This window comes from Meleagris gallopavo, chromosome 5 (assembly GCF_905368555.1).
Source record: "Meleagris gallopavo chromosome 5, MGAL_WU_HG_1.1, whole genome shotgun sequence".
Taxonomy (NCBI): Eukaryota; Metazoa; Chordata; class Aves; order Galliformes; family Phasianidae; genus Meleagris; species Meleagris gallopavo.
The window spans coordinates 33999825-34025622 of NC_139408.1; the positions used below are offsets into that span (position 1 = coordinate 33999825).

The window sequence follows — 25798 nt, forward strand, 5'->3', positions numbered from 1 at the left end:
CAGAAAAAAAGATGCTGAGGAATGAGGCACATGGCAATAAATAAATAAAAAACTTACAAAAATACCATAAACAAAATCTTCTCCAGAGAACGTTACAAAATAAATAGTTCCCAAACGTAGCAGCTAGGCATCTTAGCAATTTGAAAATGCATTTCATTGGCAGTGAGATAGTTCACATTAATTTTAACGCATGAATTTTAACGTTGGCTTAAAAAAATCCAATTTTAGGCTAGACAATTGTGATTCATAAAATGTGGTAACTTACAATAGGATTTTTTTTTTTTAAACAATTTCTGTTACTACATTTAGCTTCCTACCACCAAATTTCAGAAAAAACTTGTCACCTGCAAACTTGACCTATAGAAACAGAAGGTTTTTCTGTGCAGTAAATGAATAGTTTAGCACAAATAGTAATATGCCTACAGAGAACATGATCTACTAAGTCTGGTACTCATCATTGTGATTTGTTTCCTTCTGTGAGTGCTGCCATTCACTAAGCAGCTCGAACACAGGCGCAGAGGACAGAGATTTGATGCCTCCATCTGCCTTCTGGAGTCTGATTCTGCAGTTAAAAAGGAGTGCACCTAGCAGAAAGATTAGGGATGAAGCTTTAGAGGACGCTGTATCAAGCAACCCTGCAGGCTGAATACAGCAAATCAGAGACTTAGTGCTGGGCTTAAAAATGCTGCCTGTTTCAGTGGATTGCCACAGACATCTTTCAAACTGAACACAGCCACATCCTGGCTGTGCAATGCCTTTATATGGTTTTGACTAATTCCGTTTTGTTGCAGGCAACAGAAAGTTGTTTGCAAATGATTACTGCATATCACACATATTGCATTCTGTGATGTAATATTTATGTATACTCAATGTTGGGCATAAGCAGGATCTTTTGTTGCACAAAAGCATTTGACTTTGAAGAAACAGTGCGAACAGAAAATGAACATGCGTGCAGGCCACAACTTTTGCTGCACAGAATAATTACTGGATGGAAGTTTACTGGTGCCTATAGAAAGATGGCAAAAAAAAAAAAAAAAAAAAAAAGCCAGCAAATGATCAGCAAAGAGGCATGAGCCAGGAAGCTGAAATAGTAAAAGTGAGACTTGTTCATGGTTTAAGCATAAGGTTGGCTCTTTATTTTTATTTCTCTCTTTAAACATAAGAACTTCAGAGCTAAGCAATGCTTAGAAGAGAAGAGTAGAATTAAAGCCAAAACTACTTTGTGGTCTTTCTTGCCTTTTCAGGGAAAAAAAAAAAAAAAAAAAAAAAAAAAAGATAGGTACTTAGTAAATTGACAAGACTGCATCAAGGATATCTGATATCCAACTGAAACAAGGTTCTAACATTTATTAATAAAATCTTAAGTAAAATTAATCATGTGAGCATTCAACTTGTTATTTTAAGTGCACATAATAAAGCACAGCTCAGGGCAGAGGTACTTTTACTATTTATGTGGATAAATTATCTGCATGGATTAAACCCATGCATATAATCCTACTTTGCAGATTACAGAAAAGCACTGATAACATTAACATTTGGCAGCAGTTCTCTTCAATGAATCTTGCTTTTGTTTCTGCATTCACAATATGCAGATATGTTCAAAATGGAGCTTTGCCATATATCATTACATGACTTGACCAAGAAACATCACAATTATGGCTCTTGGCAGTCTGACTAAAAAATATCAGCTCCTGCAGTGAGATTCCTTAAGACATTCAGGACAAAGCTCTTCTAGCTTTCAAAAGTGTAGCTTGGTGCTTTTGCAACTTGAGCGTGCTTCTTAAAAGCAAATTAGGATTTTATCAGATTTTATTAATGATATTTTAAAAAAATTAGTGTAAGTCAAAAAGGTGGCTGCTGTTATTACACGACACAACTCAAAAAAGTAACCACATACAGCTACTGTAGCAGGTAACATTCTCAGCAATACACTTGGCCTCTTCCACAGTCAGCAGAACACTTGAGTTGCTTAAGTCTGAAGTCTGTGATTTTTCCAGAAGTGGCCAGGAGAAAAACCACAAACAGAAAAACCTCTGTACCAAGTCAGCTGTAAAGGGAAAGAAGTGACTGAAGAGATCAAGATCAGTAACTGACAAACTTCATACTTCTCTTTCAACACAGCCAGCGCTATTTTGCAGATTTGACTGCAATGAAGATGTGGAACAAACATCTGGTTCTCCAGGGAAGGCATCTCAGCCATCTTCTCATAGATCACCTATACCAGCATTTGGCACAGAATAGGTATGTACATATATAATGCATATCTCCCTGATCCCCCTTACTTACCATTGTGCAGAACAGAGGAAGACCTACCATGTGGTCACAAACTTTGGTGCATCTGGCTATGATCTGCCTTTCTAGTTTCCATGCAGCAGCGTACAAACATTTCTTTCTGTTATGGAAGTCCTTAGAGTTCCTCTGCTATTGAGTAAAATGACTAAGACAAATCTTAAATGAAGAAAATTAGCTTTATTTATGTAAATTAGAAAAATGAATTGTTAGAGCTTTGGTCAAATGGTTAATTCTGTACAATTTACAATTATATTTATATACAAAACTTTTAATAAAATACAGTACATCACACTTTTCCTGAGTCACAGTGTGTTTCTCAGTTCCCTCTCCTTTTTATTTTTTTAAAAAGTAATTAGAATCAAGAGGGAAATACTATCCTCAGTTTAATAGTGTTTGTTTTAGACAATACTGGTATTAAGAAAAAAAAATCAATACTATACGTAGAAAATACTTTATAGCCATTGCAATTTTTAATAGTTATTTCTCTATATTAAAATATGTTCCTTAATAAAAATGTTAATTAAATACTTCTTATTATGAGTTTGTTGTACTTCATTTGACACAAGACAAGCTGACTTCAGATACATCCAGCTCTCATTGCAGGGATGCATAGATAGTGATGCGTGTATATATTTGATCAGTTAAAGATCAGGAACCACACATCCAGGTAGAACAGATGTCTGAATTGAGGCACAGTATATTAAAGTTGCTGTCCCATCATGGACAAGATATTAGAGCTTCAATTGCCTGGCTAATGCAGTACAGAATTAACACAAGTATACATCCTGAAAAGTGAGACTACGCCAAGCAGCAAGGCACCAAGCCTGCAAATGCTAACAGATGCACAACAGCCCCACACAGTGTAAAGCACTACTGAGTCCTCAGTGAAGAAGCACTGTTGTATTTAACAGCATTTGTTAAACATTGGCCAGCTCAAGAAGTTATTAAGATTACATCTATTAATGTTACCTTTACTGATTTTTTTGAGATCAACAATAATTTATTGTAAGGTTTAAAAGGATATTTAATCTGCTTACTTAATAATTCAGTGTGTTAAATTAGTAATTAAGATACATTACCACCTGCAAGTAAATTTATATCCCAGTTGCATCCAAAAATTGATTTGGGTAACTTATTTTTGACAAACATCGATTTAAAACAAAATTAATTTTACTGTTTGGCTAATTGTGGGGCGCTCTTAAATACATCTATTGTAAAGTTCACTAAAGACTTTTAATATAGGTACATATCTTTCTGGTACTTTAATCCAGAAACACAGATTAGATTATTTCTGATAGTCCTATTCATATTGTTTAGAGAAATCTGCTAAACTAACAGGCAGTCACCTAGAGTTTTGTTTTCTCTTAAAAGATTTCTGTAATTTTTCAATGCAAACTGAAAAACATGAGAACAACTCACAAAAATCCTCTGTTTAGAAATTAAAAGGAGTATTTTTTGCTGTTGATATCAAAGTGCAAATAGGAGACTTCAAAGAAAGTTGGTCTTCAGCTGAATGCTCGAACTTTTCCCAGGATTCTTTGCAAATTTAGCAGTCTTCACTTTGATGCTTTCTTGATTGCCCTTTACAGCTGACTCGAGCCTGGCCTTCATGGTCGGAGAGGAAGCCATTAATTTTTTAAAAACTGATGAGTATTGCGGACCAATTTGCATCAGATTTTGCAAAGCAAACTCATGCAGATTTTTTGCTGTGTTTGTAGCAGAACCCAGGGCATTTTCATCCAAAAGAAAGGAAATAAGGATGGGAAGAAGGCAGGTCACCAAATGAGCACCTGTAAGCATTGAAAACAGGACTTAAAACATACACTTTTTAAAAACTGCCTCACATTGCAAATTGAAGCATTTCATGAACAAAGCTAACATATAACACAAACTGTAAAACAGCTAATGTTACTTGAAATATATATTATAAAGAACCAACATTCTAACAATTCTGTTAGCGATTATTGTCAAGGAGTCAACTCCCAGATATCCTTTTGTTCCAATTTATTACCTGTGACAACTTTAAGTGTGTGTAATGTTTTGGACACAAATAAGGGAAGCAACTTACGGTGCTCTTCCTCAGCAGCAGCTGTAAGAGCTGTTACCACCTTGATTCCCTCCTGAACAACCTGAAGTTCTGCAGCATTTTCAGGTTTTGATTTTTCTGTTTCTTGCAATTTTCCCACTATGGATGATGCTAAGGAGTGAATATAAGGATATGACACAGTTTTGTTTGGATGCTGAAAGATGGAGTGCAGTAGCTGGTAACATTTATACTGTACCTAAAGGGAAAAATCAAATTCACAGTTACAAAGCGTTATACCTTAAAATACAAGCCAGAGTGTTTTAAAACTCACAGTTTGTTGGATAAAATTTCAGGGAGGGAAAAAAATCTGCCTCACAGTGTGAAAAGAAATCAGTTTTCAGAGTGCTAACACATAGTAATTCATAGAAGTATTATAACTTGTAACCAAATTAATAACAACAACTAGATCATGCATCCTCTTTCTTTTCACTGAATCCTACATCTCCCCAGACTTTTGAGTTAAGGAAAAAATATTCTTTTTGTGTTAAGATTATGTGTTAGCACTGTGTCACTGTGAATGTGTGAAGCTCTGGGTCTGATGCAGAAAGAGAAAATAAAAATGAAATAGAAGGGTTAACAATACAGAATATCCTGCATATAGAATAAAAAATGGCAAAATGCACTGCTGGACATGGTTTTGTTAACATGTTCAAACCACTCCAAAATACAGCAGATGTAGGTAGGACAGAATTAACTGGAGTCAAAATGTGAAGCAACTGAACAGGAAATAAGCTAAAATGCCTTTAATATGCTACTGATATTCTTACAATTTCACTAGTACTTACAGCAGGATCTTTTGACTCAAGTGTTACTTTAAACTTGTCAATACAACGCTTTTGAAGGCACTCTATGGTAGTAACTTCTGGGTTGGTGGACATAATGAACACTGTGATGGCGGTAAGCAGGCTCACTTCATCGAGTTCTCGGAGAAGACCGTCTGCTATCAATAAAGCAAATGGTCTGTTAGATTTGCACTAGGAAGTAATTCTACGAATTCAAACGTTACAGAGAGGTGGAATAGAAATGTCTAAGTCTCTCTGGGAATCTCTTTTTTCAAATATATGACACTCTGATGCATTGCTATGGTTTGTACCATTACAAACGCCAAGGCCAAAATCATAATTCAGGAGTGGTGACATGCATATTTAGAAATACCAGCATGCTCCTACTCCATTTTTTCTTTGTAGGCAGTGCAATAAATATCTTTGAAAAGCTGCTATGACATGTTGGAATACAAAAACCTATTTTGACAATTATATACAATTTGCATGAAAAAACATACATCCTTTTTGGTACGACTGAGGCTTCTGTTCAAACAAATTAATAACAGCGCTACAAACAAAAGTTCCAATAACAGCTACAGCTTTGAGATTAAACAGAAGGAATGGCAAAAGCCAAAATTCAAAATGGGTAAGCTAAAGAAACAGTACACAGAAGACTAGCATAGGGACAAAAAAGTTTTGATCGCCTTTCTTAAATTCTTGTTTTAATTCACTTTGCTGCCAATACAGACATTAGTTTTTGTAAAGAAATCCTATGTAGTACAACTGACTTTTATGCTTACACTGAAGTTACAACTTCTGTTTATTCCATCACACAGTGTAACTACATTGCAGCATTGTGTAATACAGGTGTACAGCTGCAGTTCCACATTTATCCTTTACAGATTGTGACTTCTCATGTCAACTGTAGAGACAGGATGGCACTATAGTTTCAGCAATACTTACCTGCGGGCTACTGATTAGACTTTACTTACATAAGACATGCATAAATTTAATCTAAACAAAATGAACTCGTCCTTACCTTGATCCCAACAGTCGAGTACAGTGACCAAAGCACTGCGCAGAAAATCTGTCCATGCAGTCCGACTCTTCTCTGCTCGAGCCATTGGTGAAGACAGAAGTCCTTTAAGAGCTTGTAGAGATGCAGCAACTGGCAATGGTAGCTGGCCATCTTGCTCTTTGACTGCAGTTTCTTTAAGTACGCCAATAATTAGGTACAAAATAGTAGGAAGAACTGAAACACTTCCTGTAAAACAATGCATATTAATTGTAGTGAAAAGTTCAGGGAGATTTGATATTAAAGAAAGAAAGACACATAATGGGCTACAGCCCAAAAAAAGAATCATATTGTACTCTAGAACAATAGCAAGAACTATTAACTATTCCATTTGAAATACACTAGCCCCTATAAAGAATTCTGTAATAGAGCACAAATGTAAGAAAAAAGAAATTCAAAGAACTGGTAAAGGCAATAGTTTGCATAGAGAATAACAGATACCTAAGGTGTGAAAGGAGGAGTGCAACAGAAATGGCTTATCAGCACGCTGTAGCAGCACTGAAAGATCATACGTATGAATACAATATTGTTGGGGAAAAAAAGACCTCCTCTTAAAAGCTGGTGAGCATTCAAAATGAATCATGGGGTAAAAGTCTATTAATATGAAGAACCAACCATAACTACTTAAGAGCAGGTTGCTAATGTTCAAATGATAGCTTTGAGTGAAATTTAACATGATATGTTTGCCTTTTAAATTTAATTTATGTCTATATTATAAGTTCCGGAACAGAAGATTAAAGTAGGATAGAAGCATGCATCTACTGTACACTCCTCTGTACAAAAGAAATCCATTAATTGCACTGCAACAACACAAGAGAAAAAGAAAAAAGGCTCTTTCAATTGCTTTGGTAACTTCTGTTACCTGACAGTCAGAAAAAAAAAAAATTAGAACAGGAAATTGTCACAAGCAAATCATGAACCTTGCTGCCATATTTATCCAGTTGAGTAAAGTAGGTAGTAACCAGGCTGCTCAGAAGAGCCCAATAATCTTTCATTTAATCTTTCCTTGTGATGAAATAGCATACCTTCAGGAGAACAGATTGCAGGAACATCAGAGAGAATTAGTAATGCTGCTGATACCAGCCTACTTCCATCTTCTGATAGTAACAGATGTTTTCCTGATTGAACTGCAGGGCTACAAGTTAATTTAGGGTTGAGCTGGGGGAGCTGTCTGACAAGAATACAAACACACAACTCCAGTGTTGCAAAGACCAAGGACTTCCCAGGCACCAGTCCTCCTGTATCTTTGCCTTCTCCAAATTCAGGTAGTGTTTCTTTTTCTGCAGCACCATCATCAACTACAACAGAAATAAAAAATATGGCAGAAATCTGGAAACCGTTGTTTCCAAAAAGTTTACATTTTAAGACTGTTTCATCATCAAACGACAATCCTGAGTTGTATATATGTGTGTGCATATGTATTCAGCTTCTACTGGCAAACATCCATCCTTCTGAATAAGCAGTCTGTGCTTTGATTGTGGAAAGGCATAAGTGGATGCAATAGATTTAGACTTCAAATATGCTGAGGTACCATGCCAACATAATGTTATTTTGTTGTTTTTCTCATTAACTTTAGAAAGCTATCATCAGAGAAACTATGGAGTCCAGCTCGTAACAGCTGTGTGTGTGCATGCAGTCTCTCTATTGCTGTATCACAGAATCACAGAATGGCCAGGGTTGGAAGGGACCTCAAGGATCATGGATCTCCAAACCCCCCTGCCACATGCAGGGCCACCAACCTCCCCATTCAATACTAGACCAGGCAGCACAGGGCCCCATCCACTCTGGCCTTGAATACTTCCTGGGATGGGGCATCCACAACCTCTCTGGGCAGCCTGTTCCAGCACCTCACCACTCTCTCTGTAAAGAATTTCCTCCAGACATCCAACCTAAATCTTCCCTCCCTCAACTTAAAACCATTTCCCCTTGTCCTGCAGTTATCAACCTTTTCAAAGAGTTGATTCCCCTCCTGTTTGTAGGTTCCCTTTAGGTATTGAAAGGCTGCAATGAGGTCACCCTGCAGCCTTCTCTTCTCCAGGCTGAACAAGCCCAGCTCTCTCAGCCTGTCCTCACAGGCAAGGTGCTCCAGTCCCCTGATCATCTTCGTGGCTCTCCTCTGGACCCTCTCCAACAGCCCCCTATCTTTCTTGTCTGGGGGCTCCAGACCTGGACGCAGTACTCCAGATGGGGCCTCACAAGAGCAGAGTAGAGGGGGGCAATCACCCACCTGTCCCTGCTGGCCACCCCTCTACTGCAACTGATCCCCTTTTCTCCATTAATTCTTCCTCTCTGTCACCACATAAGGTTATGTCAACCACATCTGCAGTTTCTCAAATTTTTCTCCTCAGTTCATGCCTCTAGTCCACAGGCACCTGTTATCAAGTCTCTCTGATTTCTGAAGTCAGGCACCTGGGCTGACTTAAGTGAACCAGGATTAGTCACTAAGTGTGAAGAACATCAATTAAGATACATGTTGGAATACCAACTCCAAGAATCCTACTTTCCAAGAAAGAATCGCCATACCCTTAAGAATATATATTCAGCATCTTGTGCCTTACTGTACCTTCTGCACTTCTCCGCTTTTCCTTCACGTGTTCCTGAGCTGCAAAAAGAACCAGACGAACAACTTCAAGGGCAGCAAGCTGAATATCAGGTGATTCCCTGGTCAGTATCAGTCGATGCAAAACATTCAGCAGCTCTACAGCCAACTCCTACAGCAAGAAAAATGCTTAATGTATACCTATTTTGATGCAGAAATTTTAGAAACAGACATTCTTTACCAAATGATTAATAACAATTACAGCGAACAGTATTACTCTTATTGATTTGATTTCTCTAAGGAATACAACAGTACTCTTGACACAATCACAGGAACTGGCACTTTATTAAAGCTCTATAGCCTCTAACAGCAGAATTCAATTCTTTCTTAACTTATGACAATAGGAATACTATCTTGGATTGGGCCAACAATCCCTCCTGAACATTTCCTTGGAGACAGCATCAATAGTTAGCAGAACTTAGACACAGCCACAGACACCAACTGTACTGTGATAGAGAATTGTGTGGCACAAAAGGTGGTATAAAGCTTAATTCAAAGAGTAGAGATACTGCTCAAAGTTATGCTTTAAATCTGGCTTGTCTGTAAGGTCATCATGCTCAAAATTAGCACTTAACTCTTTTCAAAAACTTCCTTCATTTTTAGGAATAGCACCTGCTTCTGGTCTGTCAGTCAGCCTTATAACCTGGATATAATCTCTGTCTCAAACTTATGCTTAGAACCTTACATCCAATGTTTTGTTTTATAGATTGTATGAAGGATTAGTCTACAAGATGTTACTTTCACCATTTTCAAAACAAAAACTACAATTTATGCATCTAACATATCTCATTACTACTGCTCCAGAAGCTTTTTTTCCTTTGGCCATTACAGTCACGTCTAGCTTAAAAAATAATCCCATAGTCATTCTCAAGTATGAAGCTTGGATTATACCACTCTCTCTTCTTGAAACATTCTTGTCATTTTACCTTTTTATTTTGATGAATGTTGTTTAGATGCAAAAAAGTTATTCTATATAAAAAGTTCAACAGTCAGAACTAATAAAAGAAAGAGGAAGACAGCTTTGCAGATATAAGCAGATATGACATTTGTTTCTTAAGAATAAACCACATTTATCTAAACGTTTACAGCATCATACCACTTATTCTTTGAAAAGAAAAGGTAATTTCAGGAAGACTGGCCCAGTCTTGTCCAGTACCAAGTCTGTATGGATGTGAGTGACCTAAACGATAAGGAGCTTCTTCCTAAATCCTTTAAAGTTAGCTTGGGATTTTGATCAATAACACATTACCTGATCACCACCTATTTTAGATCTTGGCCACGGAACATCAAAGAGAGCCTGTAGGGCATGTAAGCAGGCAATAATGTTCTCCATTGCTGCATCTGATCGAGGAGAGCAGAGAAATTCCACACTAATTCCTGTAAGGATCAAAAAAAAAAAAAAAAAAAAAAAAAAAAAAAAAAAAAATAAAATTTTTAAAAATAATCTAATAGTACGATAAGTACAAAATAGCATCTGCACTTTATATTTAGTGGATTCATTTCCTACTGTTAATATTTTGAGGAACGAACTCTCATAAATAAATTAGAACAATTTCCAAGTAAAACATTGCACTCTAGATCTGATGAATAGGCAGTATCCTGGCTTCAGCTGGGACAGAATGTATTTTTCCTTGATAGCGGCTGGTATATGTTTTAGATTTAGGAGACAAACAATGTTGATAGCACACAAGCGTTTTAGTTGTTGCTGAGCAGTGCAGAACAGAGCCAAGGAGATTTCAGTTTCTCAGATTTTCATGCTGTCCTTGGGAGGCACAAATTGCAGTGAGAGGACACAACCAGGACAGCTGAACCAACCTGGTCAAAGGGATATTCCATATCATACAGCATAATGTGGAAAAAAAAAAAAAAAAAAAAAAACCTGAAGTGGGCCAGAGAAGCAACTGCTGTTTCAGGACTGGCTAGTCATTGGTCAGCAGGTGTAGAGCAATTGTTTGTATATCATTAGTTTTGTGTATAACATTCCTATTATTTTTATTATTATTATTCCTTTATTATTTTTTTGACTTAGTATTTTCTTTTATATCAACATGTGGGCTCTATTTCGTTGTCTTCTTTTTTTCTCCTCCCCAGTTCTCTCCCTCATCCCATGGGAGGGAGGAGAGGTGAATGAGCAAATGACCGTAGTGCTCAGCTAACTGCCGTTTTAAACCACAACAGGCATAACACATACATATAATATTTGCCCAACTGAATTCATTTATGTAATTAAAAAGAATAACAGAAGTTAACAATAGTTCATAAACTCCAAGGCTGAGGCTTTTTCTTCTCATCTTACAGAAATGCTAACGATTACAACCACCACAGCTGTATCACCAGCTACAAGTAAATTACATGGACCTAAGCCACACATTCCAGACCACATAACATTGGTCACTTCTTTCTGAGGTTTCAGGACTCTTTAGATAACATTCTGTGACACTGGAGATAAACTTCATATAAATTGTGATCCATGTTCTCAACTCAGTTTTACAGCTGTAATTGCAAAGTATGTGATGACTGATGTCATGGTTTTATGATTTTTGTCACTGGTATTCCACATCACAACATGATATCCCAGTAGAGCACGGGGAGTTAACGAGTTAATGCTCCAGTTTCGTGAACTGTTGATTTTTCTAGGTACTTGGCTCTCAGAAGAGAAAAATCACATATCCCCAAGGACTTCCACTGTTCTGTTTCCATTTTCTGTTCAGAGGAGAAAACCGCTCACAATTCACGAGTCTGCCCTTCTTTTACAACTCGTCACTGCAGTACGTGCTCCCTAGCCATCTTACCTTCAGCATTAGAGTAAGGCCTTTGGTTTTGGACACACTCAGTGTTCCAAGATCTGCCTGTACTAAGTCTACAAGACCACTGGCTGTTACATCTCTGTAGCTTTCTTCTGCAGAGTTCATAGTTTTCAAGGAGTGATTGTGCAAATCACTTTGATTTTTTTGCTTTTCAATTGCAACTATGTAAACCTTTCATTTGATTTATTAGCTTCAATTCCAATTATATTGTATTATATTGTGTTATCTTGTGATCTGATATCATACTTACTAGTATGTAACTAGTCAACTAGTTTTTTCTCCCTTAGCTTGTTGCTGTTGTTTGTTTTTAGGCCTATTTCCCTACTTTTTCCCATTTCTCCCCTTCTCCCTCTCCTAGAGCATGGGTCTCTGGGTCCCATAAACTGTTGACAACTGATGTACACTTAAGAACTGCTGTGCTATAGAAGGTGTCTGTGTTAAAGTTTGTTCACACAATTTGAAATTACGTGTTTATGAGCACAGCGGGAAGCAGTTGCTTTGGAGTTTGTGGTAGTTAACTGTGAGCTAAACATTTGGGAAAATAGATTATGTCACTAGGACTTAAAATTCACTTGACTATATTTTTCTAAGAAACGATCACAATTCAACAATGCAGTGAAGTGTAAATAATAAAATATTTTTTGCAAACAGCTTTATCGATTAAATTGATAAACATTCTTGGTGTTACAAAATCAAGACAGATTATACACTTACCCAAAATAAGATGAAACCTGTCAGTATTCACATCCTCAGGAGATTTTACTGAGGGCTTGGTAGAAGAATCTTGACACATTGTAGTTGGGGTGACTGGTCTAGAGAGATTAGCAACTCCTTCATCTGGATCCGCAACAATGAAACCTGTGCTAGTCAGCCATAATGCTGTAGCATAAAGTATCAGTGCCCAAGAGTTGTAGTAATGAGGTCTGGCATTTTCTATCGTTTCTGCCGTATAGAATGCACCACCTACAAAAAGAAAAGTTAAGCTTCAAGGATATATTTTATTTCCAATTACAATAATTTCTCATTCATCAAAAATTGGGATTCTTCTTATTGAAATACTTACCGTATTTCAATATTTTATGACTTTTTTTTTTTTCTTTCAAATGTGGAATACTGAAATTTAGGCTAAAAATGGAAATTTATTTTGATTTATTTGAATGGAATGGAACACAATTACCTTTTCCTTCTTTCAACCATAAAAATATCCAACCAACACAGATACTGAACAAACTACTTTTCACATCACTGAAAGCTCTTTCCTCATAAGCAAACTTTATTTATATTTAGTACACAAGTATGTGTATTCTCTATACGATGTTATCTTATTGAAATCTTACACAAGTCAGATAGGACATCAGTGATAGCAAGTGAGCTATGAAAAGAAAATTTATTCACCTCCTTACCTTCAGCAGGCAGTTGTGATGCATATTCTGAAGGCAAATTTAAGAGAGCAAAATCCTGAAGTGCAGCAAGCCAGAGTTTGCTCAGTGTTCCAAGATCTGCCTGTACTAAGTCTACAAGACCACTGGCTGAAGATGTTACATCTCTGTAGCTTTCTTCTGCAGAGTTCATAGTTTTCAAGGAGTGATTGTGCAAATCACTTTGATTTTTTTGCTTTTCAATTGCAACTATGTAAACCTGTTCAAATAGTTGGAGAAATATTTACAAAATTAATACTTGGAAAACTACCAAGATGCTTGCTCAACAGTCAGTCATTTCCTAGAATCTGTCCCTGCTTCAAGTCTAGTAGGTGTAGATTACTTGATTACAGGTCACAAAAACTTATCCCCAATTTATTTTGTAGTAGTTTCTCATACGTCAAATCCAGTAGAAAGCTGAAGGGTTTACTTTGGAGATTTCTTGTGGCTGTTATGTATAGACAAGAAAAATCTACACACCTTCACTTTGAAAATTTGACATAATCCCAGAATTGCAGGGGTTGGAAGGGACCTCTGGAGATCACCAAGTCCAACTCCCTGGTAAAGTAGGTTCCCAACAGTAGGTTGCACAGAAAGCCTCCAGGCGGGTAGTGAATTTCACCAGAGAAGGAGACTCCACAACCTCTCCAGGCAGCCCATTCCAGTGCTACCACCTTTAAAGTAGGTAAGCTTTTTTATAATGCTCAGATTGGAACTTCCCGTGTTTCAGTTTATGCCCATTAACTCTTACAACATCACAACTAACACTAACTTAACATTTAGTCTGAATTTTGCCTGAGCCTCTGACCAGTGAAACAATTATTGTTCTATGCCTGTAAAAAACTCTTCTCTTTGTAATCATTTTAAATTGATAATGGCACCTTATCTTCTCCTCAATAGATAAAAGAAGTTGATCCACTTAAAACTCTAGTGTAAACATATTTTCAAGAATTTTATCCTCATTTGCTAGCTTTTCTCTGATGGCACCCCTTTTTTGCTAACATATCCTTTCTCCAGTATAGACACCAGAAACTGTATGTGTTTCTATAAATTGTCAAATAAATGCCATCTATTGCCCGCTCTCTTCAAAACACCCCTCTGCTTACACAAATACCATATCAACCACATGTGATCGTATTTAGGTGGTTATCTATTCCCTCCATCAAGTTCATCATCAGTGCTTTCTCAGACATCTTTTAGAGGTTATATACACTGTCACATTTTTATTTTTAAATACCTAACCTTGCATTTACATATACTAAAGCAGGCATTAATGTGAGCTGACTTTAAGGCAGCTAGCCAAGACAGTACTGAACTGACATTGTTGAAAGAGCTACCTGTATAAAATTGAATAGCAAATGAAAAAAATAACTATTTACAACTACCATACCATAACAATTTATACCACATCAATTTAAAATTAACAACGAAACATCAGAAGATGTAAGAATTCTATGAATCTGTGATTCTATGAAATACAGTATAATAATATGTGTATATAATTACATAGTAGTGCCATTGTCAAGCTTACCAAGTGTCTCGTTCATTACTTTTATTTTTCAGCCTTGGCTAAGGCTGGTGTTTATGCACTATTTAGAGATATATTTAGAGATAGCAAAGCATAGCAAAGAACAAACTTCTATTTAATGAAGCATGTAAGAAATCTTTGAAACGATTCTGTCTGAAAGGTTCTAATCTGCCTACCAGAAATCAAGACTACTGTTACAGAGTTATTACACTAACCTCTGCCCAGGCCTTAAGCACAGCCAATATCTCCATAGTTGAGGTGCTTTCATTATACTGTTGACTTTGTATCTCTTTCCCAGCTTGCACTTTGACCAAAGAGGATACAAGCAACTGGTGAACCCTTCGAAGATCATTGAGATCACTTACTACACCACTTGCTATCCAGGCACTGCACACCTAGCATTGTAAAAGTTAGTTAGAAACAAGACAAACACCACTGGATACTCATTTTTCCCCCATTTGTAAAATGATGTCAAATTTTTTTCATTTCGATTGAGATATAATTATCTCTCAGATTATAATCAGTATTAAATTGTATTAAAGTTCAGCATACATAAGTAACAAAAGCCAAAAACAGTAGGAGGGGTTAATTAAATAACTGAAGTGTAGCTGCTACAAAAGTTTCCCAAAACATTCTAAAGTGCATTAAAAATCTGGGATGCTATAATATACAGGTAACCTGTGTGACATTATTTTGTGTTGAGAATTTGAGACTACGTGATTTAATGTTTCCCTTTTCTTGTGTGATGTATCAAGCAAAAAGAAAATTTCAGAGGGTCTATTACCTAAGACTTCTGACTTTCAACACTTGCCTGACATGCTTTTGCTGTGACATCAGGAGGAGTTTCTGGAGCAAAGGCAGGCCTAAGTGCTGCTCCAACCTAAAAAGAAATTATACAACATTTAATACATATGAAACAGCTAAGAAAAGAATAATTTTCCATAGCCAAGCTTTGCTGCAATTTTCTTTATAAAACATAATTCCCTGTTTCAATTTTCACTTTTTTGGTGAGATTGAAGAGCAAAGAGACAATTGCATTCATACTTTTTATTTTGTTTGATTTGCTTACGTGGAAAGCACAGTTCTCTTCGAAAGGAGTCCTCAAAGTGGTTTCTTTTCTATGCACAGTCAAAAATTGAAATAGAAACCTCTTCCTTCCTGAGCTCTTAACTTGATGAATAGTTCTCAAAAGAAAAAATACTGCTCCAAACCACTAATGACTTGCAAGACATCTAGTGACATTTCCTCACTCAAAAAAAAAAAAAAAAAAAACAAAAAAACCCCCCCCAAAAAACCCAAAAAAACAAACAAACAAAAAAACAAAAAAAAAACCAAAAACAGCTGAAGTTGGTCACTTTCCCAAAGTGAAAGAAGAGAACATAAACTCCATTTATCTAATAAAGAACACAGTAGGTTACAGAGATTTCACCTACTGTCATTGATAAGCTATTTTCTCTAAAGGCTAGTGAAAATTTCAATTGCTGATTTAGATGATAATGGAACATTCAGACTTAAGCCAGATGCTTTCTGGAATGAAATTACAAAGTATAATAGATTATGTAAACTATGTCAAGTGCAATGGCACAATCCTCCCATCCTCACTGATACCATTAGCCTCTGCAATGATTTATATACATGTACATACATAAAATAAGTAAGTACTACTATAAATGTCTCTATAATTTATGAAACTAAACTCTAGAATTCATCTCTGAGTAAATTCAGGCTTTCAATTCCGTTATGTCATTTTTAGAGTCTCTTAGTGGGTGAATTAATTCCTACAGAAAAATTTTAGTGATAATGGTCTACATCATTTTATGGACACACTGAAAGAGTTCTGTTTTGAGTTGACATTGAAAATGAAATGTCAGTGTGTGGTTTATCAAAAGCCAAGTGATAAATCAAATGAAATTTTTGCAAAAAGCCTGCTGAAGATAAATACACTTAGCTGTTGATGTGTATTAGTAGATGATGTATTAGTAGATTAGATGTATCAGCATATTACAGGTACACGAATTATGAGTGTTCATTCCAAGTTTATGAAAATAAGTGAAAAATAGTTGTTTTTAATTACAGGTAATGACAGTTTCTTAAGATCCTCTAAAACTCAGAATTCATTTAAGGAAATTCAGAACAAAACTTCAGGAAATCACTCATTAAATCTGGATAAATACTCCACTACCCATCTATTCTTAGTTATTATTATGGAAAGCATTAGACAATAGCAACGGTGCTTACATTGGCTTGATATTGCTCCAGAATTAGATGTCCTGGAAACTCTGGTTCTGGAACAGTTGCAAACTTCCTAACAACAATTTGCAATGTTTGAAGCCCAGAAAGACGAAGTTGATCACTATGATCTGTGGCAGCCATAAAAGCCATTCGGATCAAGTCAGCTAAATGTAATACTAAAAAGTCATCTGAAATAAGAAACAAAAACTTGTTTCAAAACATTTAAATATAGACATAACGTATTCCATAATATTGCTCCCCACATTTTCCAAATCCATATTTTACAACACATCAAAGTTTAACTTAAGGCATTTTACACATACAACAACTTTACTTGGATGCCTCATGCTAGCTGAATTAGGCAACTTTCCTTTTCAGTTTAAAGTTGTAGTGTGTAAGCACGTATGAGACAGATTTTCTAGTTGGTTGGTTTTTTTTTGTTTGTTTGTTTTTTGTTTTTTTTTTTGTTTTTTTTTGTTTTGTTTTGTTTTGTTTTGTTTTAAAGGAAAACGCTTCAAAAAAAACACAGAGAGGTACTGAAAATTGACCTTTTTTTTTTTTTTTTTTTTCATATTTCCAGGTAGCCAAGTTGCATCATGGCAGACTGGTGCCAGCTATCACTTCTGATTGTCAATGCTTATGCAGAAACAATAGCTCCATACACATTTGCCACAGTGCTATAACCAGAAAAATGAGTACAGATGCTGCAGTAACACGTCAATATTTTGACTAATTGAAGTGGTTCTACACCTTAATAAATGTAGGCTTCTAATCGCAGTACAAACAAAACATTTTTGATGAATCTGATTAAGATGCAAAAAATGAATACTTAGTTTAAGCATATTTTGCATTCTCTGAGATTCTTTCAGTGCCTCAGATGTACCTCTTGAATCACGTTGTTTCCTTTCCTGAGCCAAAGTTATGTCAAAGTGGGCACTGCCTGCATTTTCGCACTGGTTTATAATTTTACAAACACATTCTGCAGCAAAAACTCTGGTGGACCACCGCGGATTACTGAAAGGATGGAACCTCTCGTCACTTTCAGATGTTAATATGGATGCATCATCCACTTTGGCAGTTTCTTCCTCTTGAGTGGTATCTATTGATGCTACTGTATTGAAATCTGTTGTTAAGACACAGGAAAAAAAGTGACAAAGAATAGTTAATTTTATTTAGCTAAAAATTACAGAAGGATTTATAAGAGAATCTCTTTAAAGTCTGTCTCCAGCCTCCACCAACTCACTATGAATCTCTTTAATTTCATTGTCTGGAAGTCAATGCTAGAATTAAAAATAAAGGCACTAAGGCTGTCTGCACATCTTTAATATTACCTGTTGGAAAGTAAGATCAATATGGTGAAAGTAAACAAAGAACTGCAGGAAAGAAGTGAAGGAAAAAAATATTATTTTAAAATAAATGACACATATGAAGCTCATGCCCTTTCAAATGCAAAGAAGTTTCTCTATCATAGATCGAGAGAGAGCAACAGAGAAAGAGAGCAGAAAAAAATCTTTTCATAATATTCAGCACAGTAATGAATTCCATCTGTTTGGAAAGTTCATTAACGATAGGATCTCTGTCATTCCTATCATCCACAGAATAGATGGTCTGTGTATTTTTCTTCTAGGCACTTGCACAGGATTCGCAAGCTCAGATGTATTATGCTTCCCTTCCTGTTACGGAAATAAGTTAACACTAGGACAATAATGTAGCTAGAATATCATCACTGAAGACATACTAAAATGCTTACAGAAACATCTTCAATAGTGAAAAGGCAATACAAATGGAAGAAGTCATACTCTGAAAGAACTAAGTTACCTTTAACTTCACACTATACCCTTGACCAGTGTTTCATTATTGAGGATGATACATTCATGAACATTCAAGAAGAATATTTTTCTTCAGTGACATAACGTACTGTTGCTGCCTTTATTTTTATTGTATTCTGAACTAGAGTCAATTAGTACTTACCAGCTGAGGCAGCAAGAACATCTTTACAAAGCTTCAGCCAAAAAGAGAGTTTCTCAACTGCCATTGAAGTAAGCATATGACTCAGAGTCTCTTTGATATCTCGACACAATCTTTGATCCAATTCTTTGTCCAGCAAGCCCAACAATGCCCCCTCCAGGCCTATTTCTCTGATGTTAATATCTGCAAAGAACAATGTGAGATCAATGTTGTACATCCCAAAACTAAGTAATGACCACAGAAACCCTACTCAAGGTTGCACACAGAGTAGCTTGACAACAAGCCTTTAATTATTAAATATTTTTGAAATAATAATCTATATTGCTTTAATGCCATGTCTAAGCCATCTGGGTACAAAACCAACTTTGAACTTTAACAGATGATATTACCAATAGGAAAAGTTATCCGATAGAAAATGACAAGAATCCTATTCCAAATTTTGCAGCACAGCATCTGAGCTCCTGAAAAAGAATGTCTACCAAGTTCAGAAATCTGCATTTTTGTTATTATGCATCTTCTGAAAATTTGCAAACCAGTGTGAATTGAAAGCCAAAGTGAAATAATTTATCACCCCATATTCTCATAGAAGGGTACATAAAGATGATCACTTTCAGACCTTTTAGCAAAACAAACAAACAAACAAAAAAGGGCTCCAAAACCCCAAGGTAGTAAAAAATTCTAGGGACACCTGATGATCATTACTTAACTAATTCTCAGAACTTTCATCAAAAATTCTTGTATAACTTCGCAAAGTGGCAGATTTTTACTTTAGGAAGAGATTTATATACAAAAATAAAACTAATTATGAAAACCGTGTAAGGTGCGTAAGGACTACAAAGGCAGGTGTTGGAGATGCAGGAATATGTAGCTATGGGGTAGTCAGGCTTCAATTTTTTTGAACTGCATTTTCCTCTTCTAGATTAGTGACCCTTACTATCTACAATATATGGAAAACAAAAGTATATTCATTTTGTCACTCACAAGGGTTTGGATGCTTCCAAAATATATAGAAAACTGAAGCAAACAATCTTTGGGGTTCAAGACTTCAACAGAATATAGCAAAGTTTTCATAACCATAGTAGAATGTGTTTAAAATTCATTATGAGTGTGTCAAGCTCTTCAGTACAGTACCTGGAGTAAAGTCTTCTCTGCTCTCTTTAACTAATGCAACAGCGTATTCTGATACCTCAGCAGCCTCTCTTTGCACAAGCTGACGCAAGCAAGCTACTGCTGCACGTCTCAATAACAAGTATGAGCTAGAGAGATTCACCTGAAACATGCAAAAAAGAAACAATGAGATGGCTAATAAGCTTTTACAGTCATACCTCTGTAAGGCCAGTGATTTCTGAATAATTACAGTTGTGAAAATATGTGAAATCAGTAAGCAGGGAACTGGTGCTAATTTTGCTCAGCTGCCTTTTTATTCTTTTTTAATCTCGAATGAAAGATTTTGTAACTTCTACAATGAATTATAATATATTGATATTTTAAATACTTTCTCTCTAAATGTAATTTAGAAGAAAGTTTTGGGCCAGATTAAATTCTCACTGATATCAGTAGAAAGATCCCATTAACTTCAATGACAGCTGAATTACGGCCTCAATGTACAAATGATCATAAAGTATACATAATGGGTTGGAAATCTCAGTGCGAGAGAAATATACTTAAATCATCTTCCTGAGTAACTGGGGATACTCCAGTGTAAACAAGGGTGAGCCAATTGACTAGACCTTAGTAAATTTGAACTCCATGCATACAAGGATGTTTATAAGAAAGAACAAAATACATGGCTGCAAAATCCATCACAAAAAAAATATTATACTGTCAAATTACATTAAATTATTCTAGAAAAGGTAAGAGGAAGGATAGGAGTTACTGGTGAATGCATCATACTGAGACAAATCAGCTGTCCTGAGCAGTTTCTAGGAAAAGCACTTTATATCTTTTTTTTTTTTTTTTTTTTTTTTTAACATCACCAGCATAGTGTTTGTTTGCTACTTAATACTAAAAAATACATGAGAATAGGTTCATTAATACAGGAACAAGAGAAACCTCTTAAACAATCGAAACAAAAACAACCACTAGAAAAAAAAAAATCCATAGCCTCAATGTTTTTTGTCAGAGTAGAGCATTTTGACTCTTTAATTTGCTTGCATTCAGCTTTAAGATCATTCTGAAGGGGATGCCAAAGATTAATGAACCAACTATGTGGTCACGCATTGGCTACACCAATATTTAAGGAACTTAGTTAGAAGCAAGGTTCTAATTTAACCTTGGGTTACCACTAAAAAAAAACAAAACAAAACGTAATGAATTCCAGCTAATCAATTGTGCATCCTTGTGGAAATTGTGCAAAACTGCAACTGTGCAAAAATCGTCACAATCCTTTAACTAAAACTGACAGAGATGAGTGTCTGCTGCAGAGAAACCTTGCAGTATGGTCATGCTGCTCATTGTCAGCAACAGGTCAACATATGTTAGTCAAAGTAACTAACATACATACATTAGTTAAAAATAACAACTTCAGAACATAGTACAAGAGTAAGTGGTACAAAAATTTCAGCTTTGTTTCATGCATGCACTTAAATCTACAACACTCCAAATAATATATTCAACACACATGTAGATAGACCTGCATACTTCTTCTAAAAGAAAAGTAACCTGACTCTGTAAGCATTTCTGCAAAATACTTCAACTGAAACAGTAAAAACAAAAAATGAGGCTTTTAATGGAACATTTATGCAAGCAGGCTACACATTCTACTGCCAGTTGGACATGCACAATTTGCATGCTCATTTTAAAAGGGAAAAAAAGAGGATTTGACTCAAGCCCAGAACAAAGCAAGATGCACATTTTTCATCTCTCTCATTCTCCCACGTTCTGAGTAGAAGACATGACTAAACAAGACACAGCAATGCAAGCACCACATACAAATTTAAATGAACAAATTGTTTCCTTTCCACACTGAACACGTTAAGATTAAAATGGTGCCTAACTCAGCACATAAACAAAATATAAGTGTGTGATTTGCAGAAAGTTAGGAAGGTTAGGATGACAATCCTATGTCAACTGACATGCTGAAAGGAATTACATTAAAATGGTTAAAAGGAAAAGAGAAATGATGAAATATAAAAACAACACTGCAAACTGCTCAGTTCAGGATTAACAAGGCACAGAGACCTACCAACACAGAATTATCCAACAAGATTTCCTGCACAAAAACAAATGACAAACCAGTCATGACAAAACCAAAAATATAAATATCAGTGATACCAACTACACGAGGAGATCGTTAAATGTAAAATCAATATATACTAAAGTTCAGAACGTTATGTCAAACATGCCAAAAATCTATTTTGCTTGGTTCAGTTATATTTTACATTGAAAACTGTAAATCACAAGCCAGTTGCCCTTAAAATTAGTATTTAAAGGGACCAGAACTATGACAACGTAATGACCTATCAATGTTTTCAAAATATCTTTATCATCTAACAGCTGAAAATTAATGTTCAGTACATCATAAACTTCCACAGACAAAGTCTCTGGAAGTCTGTATTTAAAAGAAATTGTTAGAGCTAATGGTAGGCATGATGAAAAGCATATCATTTCTACTCTGTTAGATGCAAAGACCCATGGAAAAAGATCAAATTGACAAACAAGGGACATTTGAAGAAGCTGTCGAAGGGCTGCTAATAATGACAGACATGTACACAAACAAACACACAACAAGAAGAAAAAAAAAGAACTGGTGAAGTCTTTGCCTGACTCATGTTTTGTCAGTGCTAAAATAGTCACAAACTAAATAGCCTAAATACTTTGGAGTCCTAGAGATGTCTTGCTCTAGGGGATGGGAACACAGGTGGAGGAGGTAGCTTGCAGCTGCCACATCAGTTATGTTGACAAGCCTAATGCAAGCAAGTTTGAAATAAATTTTCTGGAAATCATAGGGGAAGAGGATAGAGAAGCAAGTTTAAAGATCATTTATCTGACCACAGATTCTTTACTTTTCTTATTTTTCTGTCTTAAATAAATAATAGTGAATATCCACAGTATCTCATATCTAGCTTTAATTCTTGATTTCAAAGACTCCAAATGTAGAGTAGCGGCGTCACACCTTGTTCATAACATGTAAAAATTTGCACTTACAGATAATGACTTGCCAAAAGTCACCCTGCATGCCAAATACAGTCAAAGGCAGATCTCAGGGCCAATTCAATGATTTGCTCTGCTTCCCTACCTAGATGGTGATGCAGCAAGTGGAAACTCCATGGGAAAGATGGTGAGTTTTGCAAATGTGTAAGTTTGCTTGTGCAACTACCTTCTCACAGATCTGTAAAGCACATACTCAAACATTTCCTGTTTCTAACAGGAAGTCTCATTCATGAGTGAACTGTCAGAATCAGCAACACTGGTTTCAGAAAGACTTATTCATGACCTCCTCTTTATTTGGAGCTACTTGTTATCAGTTAAAGAGGTTTTACTGAACATGGAAGCAGACTGCAAACTCCATGCACAATCCAATGATCCTAAATGCTAACACATCCTCTATCCAAGAGAATGAATCATGTGATTTGTTATGACTCTATCAGTTTAAAAACAAACAAACAAAACCCTGCACTTTACCCAGAAAAAAATATAGCTGTTTTAAGTTAGAAGAAAGAATACTTCAGATGAGGTCCAGTTCTTCTGTAACCAGTAAATTTCATGCTTAAGACAATGTGAGTCTAAAAGAATTTGTCCTTCCAAGTGTTTCCAGCCTCCCACGATCATGTTTATCATGTTTGCATTCAGGCAAAATTAAGATAAATAGAAAGTGTCTGAATTTTATACAAAGCCAATATATGGCCTATATGGCTACTATTGATATACAAATGCTACTCAGGGGGAAATGCAAATAAGAATGGTGATGGACAACATAAATTTTAAAAAAACAAACAACAAACAACAAAGCAACAATCATTTTATTGTCTTTTCTGTTTTTTTTTTTGTTGTTGTTCACCTTTGATTTACAGGGATATTAGACAGAGTTTTATTCACAAACAAACCAGCAAAAAACCCTAGATCCTAAAAAGACACAATTAACTAATAGCTATTGGAAAAATATCGTTATTTTCTTGATAGAACTAAGTGTTTGGGAACAGCAGCTATTAAAAACAAATACTTTTGGGTAATTAAATAAATAGCTGAAAATAAAAAAAAAACAAACACCTCTTCAATAAAATAATGCTTAATTTTATTTATCTTATTTGTCTTAAAGAGTTATACTAACTACTAAGAAGTTAACACTCTAAATAATTAGTTCTACAGAAACTACAAAATAGAGAAATCTACAGTTTTTCACCATCATTAAAAATAATTACTGAGAACTGTTTTGGTTGATTAGTACACACACTGAGGATTTCTTTCCCCCCTCACAAAAGACATAAATGCAGCAGAGAAAAAACAATGGCCAGCATAAAATAGCCGGTAAAAATCCAGTGCAAAAATGGATGGCATTTTCTGCCAGATAGTTGGATTCAATAAGAACACGCTTTCAAAGTAGTTCAGAAGAACAAGATTTCTACAGAATGTGTGCTCATTAAGATGGAGCAGAAACTGAGTATATAATTAAAAACATAGAGAATACATGCCTATAGTGGATATGAAACATCCCACCATCACATAACGATCAGTTACACCAGTTAAGAAAACTTCTGCATTTTTAAAGCATTTCTGAACACAAGATTTTAAAATACATCGTATTGATAGTATCGTATTGATATGGATGAGTAAACATGTACTCACACATAGGCAGCTTACAAGGCTGGACAAATTGACATGCCGAGGAGCAAACATGTGAAGCTGCTGAAGGCAAGAGATGGCTTGAGCCTGAACAAGGCAGTCAGGATTATCTTGCATCACTGCACAGCCCAAGAGACAGGAAGTTCTTAAGGCTGAAAATGTAGCACTGCTACCTATATTCAAAAAAAAAAACAACTTAATTTTGTTCATTTGTTCTTTAAAAACATCAACTTCTCTTTCAAAAGATGATAACTCATCTGTTTTCCCAAGCCACCCATAACTCATCCTTTTGAAGAACATTTTCTATATCTGTTATACTCTGATATCACTGCCCTGAGGGATATCAGACTCAGGAAATTTCAGTGTTCAGGTAAGTAAATCTTTTACTTGCACCAGTAAAATATGCACCACTTGCACCACTAGCCAGCCAAATTTTACATATCTGCATCACAGCTAAGACAGACTGGCTCCAAACTCTTTGAATATCTTCCATTTGAGCTTTGAATACCTTCTATTTTCATGCTAAATGTAAGAATTATCAGCCAAGACACAGCTTGGAGAGCCATTCCAAACCAAGGAAAAGATGTCAAAAGGAAACATTGTTTTTGGAAGAACAGTAGCCATCTTGATTGGATGAGCTCATGGCCTATGGAATACTATCTCGCAAGAAAGAAAAAACTCAATATTTGCATATTGGATTTTAATTATACATTTGAATAATATTTAATAATTTTGTTGCTAAACCAAAAAAGGTTGACAATATTGTACACTGCTCACCTTGCAACTCAGGGCCCAGTGTGGTAATAAGTGCATTTAAACAACGACCAAGGCTTTGGTGAACTTCAGTGTATGTAGGAGGCACAGTCAACAGCAACATGAGAACAAGAGATAAGGTAGGTTCCACATGCACATAGTACAAGGGGCCAGCTAAATCTACTATCAGTGACAGAGAGTGTAGTGCCCATGCCTATAAAATAAAAGAAGCAATCATGTAACATAAATATGATAAACAAAATCTTTTAAAAATTTGATAGTTCAAAGAAATTCAATTTATAAATGTAACAGAAGTCGTACTTTTAGGTTTCAAAGAGGCAAACTGAGAGGTGTTAGAAAGAACTTTCAATAATCACACGTTCAATTTTGAATATATATATAAGGGTTTTTTGTTTGTTTGTTTGTTTGTTTTTTTAGGAACTCTGTTATGCAGTGAAAGAACTGTTTTAAAATTGTCCTTGCTTATTAAAAAAG

General features: G+C 35.7%; 1 protein-coding gene across 6 annotated transcripts in view; it reads right to left on the minus strand.

The window, feature by feature from the left end:
* Positions 1 to 2449: 2449 nt before the first annotated feature.
* HEATR5A (HEAT repeat containing 5A) overlaps positions 2450 to 25798 on the minus strand; it is a 59441-nt gene continuing 36092 nt past the window's right edge. For 4 of the 6 annotated variants that reach the window (XM_085225159.1, XM_010711656.4, XM_010711657.4 and 1 more), the window contains 18 exons: positions 25328 to 25517; positions 24554 to 24723; positions 21954 to 21980; positions 19901 to 20039; positions 18773 to 18952; positions 17685 to 17924; positions 16808 to 16989; positions 15381 to 15449; positions 14785 to 14964; positions 13027 to 13261; positions 12338 to 12586; positions 10066 to 10193; positions 8781 to 8928; positions 7243 to 7515; positions 6182 to 6406; positions 5164 to 5318; positions 4361 to 4574; positions 2450 to 4082 (listed from right to left, as the gene is read on the minus strand). In XM_085225159.1, coding sequence (XP_085081285.1) covers positions 3781 to 4082; positions 4361 to 4574; positions 5164 to 5318; positions 6182 to 6406; positions 7243 to 7515; positions 8781 to 8928; positions 10066 to 10193; positions 12338 to 12586; positions 13027 to 13261; positions 14785 to 14964; positions 15381 to 15449; positions 16808 to 16989; positions 17685 to 17924; positions 18773 to 18952; positions 19901 to 20039; positions 21954 to 21980; positions 24554 to 24723; positions 25328 to 25517 — 3306 coding nt within the window. In that variant the 3' untranslated portion in view covers positions 2450 to 3780. The remainder of the gene's footprint in view (positions 4083 to 4360; positions 4575 to 5163; positions 5319 to 6181; positions 6407 to 7242; positions 7516 to 8780; positions 8929 to 10065; positions 10194 to 12337; positions 12587 to 13026; positions 13262 to 14784; positions 14965 to 15380; positions 15450 to 16807; positions 16990 to 17684; positions 17925 to 18772; positions 18953 to 19900; positions 20040 to 21953; positions 21981 to 24553; positions 24724 to 25327; positions 25518 to 25798) is intronic. The other 2 variants (XM_085225160.1, XM_085225161.1) reach the window with 2 other exon arrangements.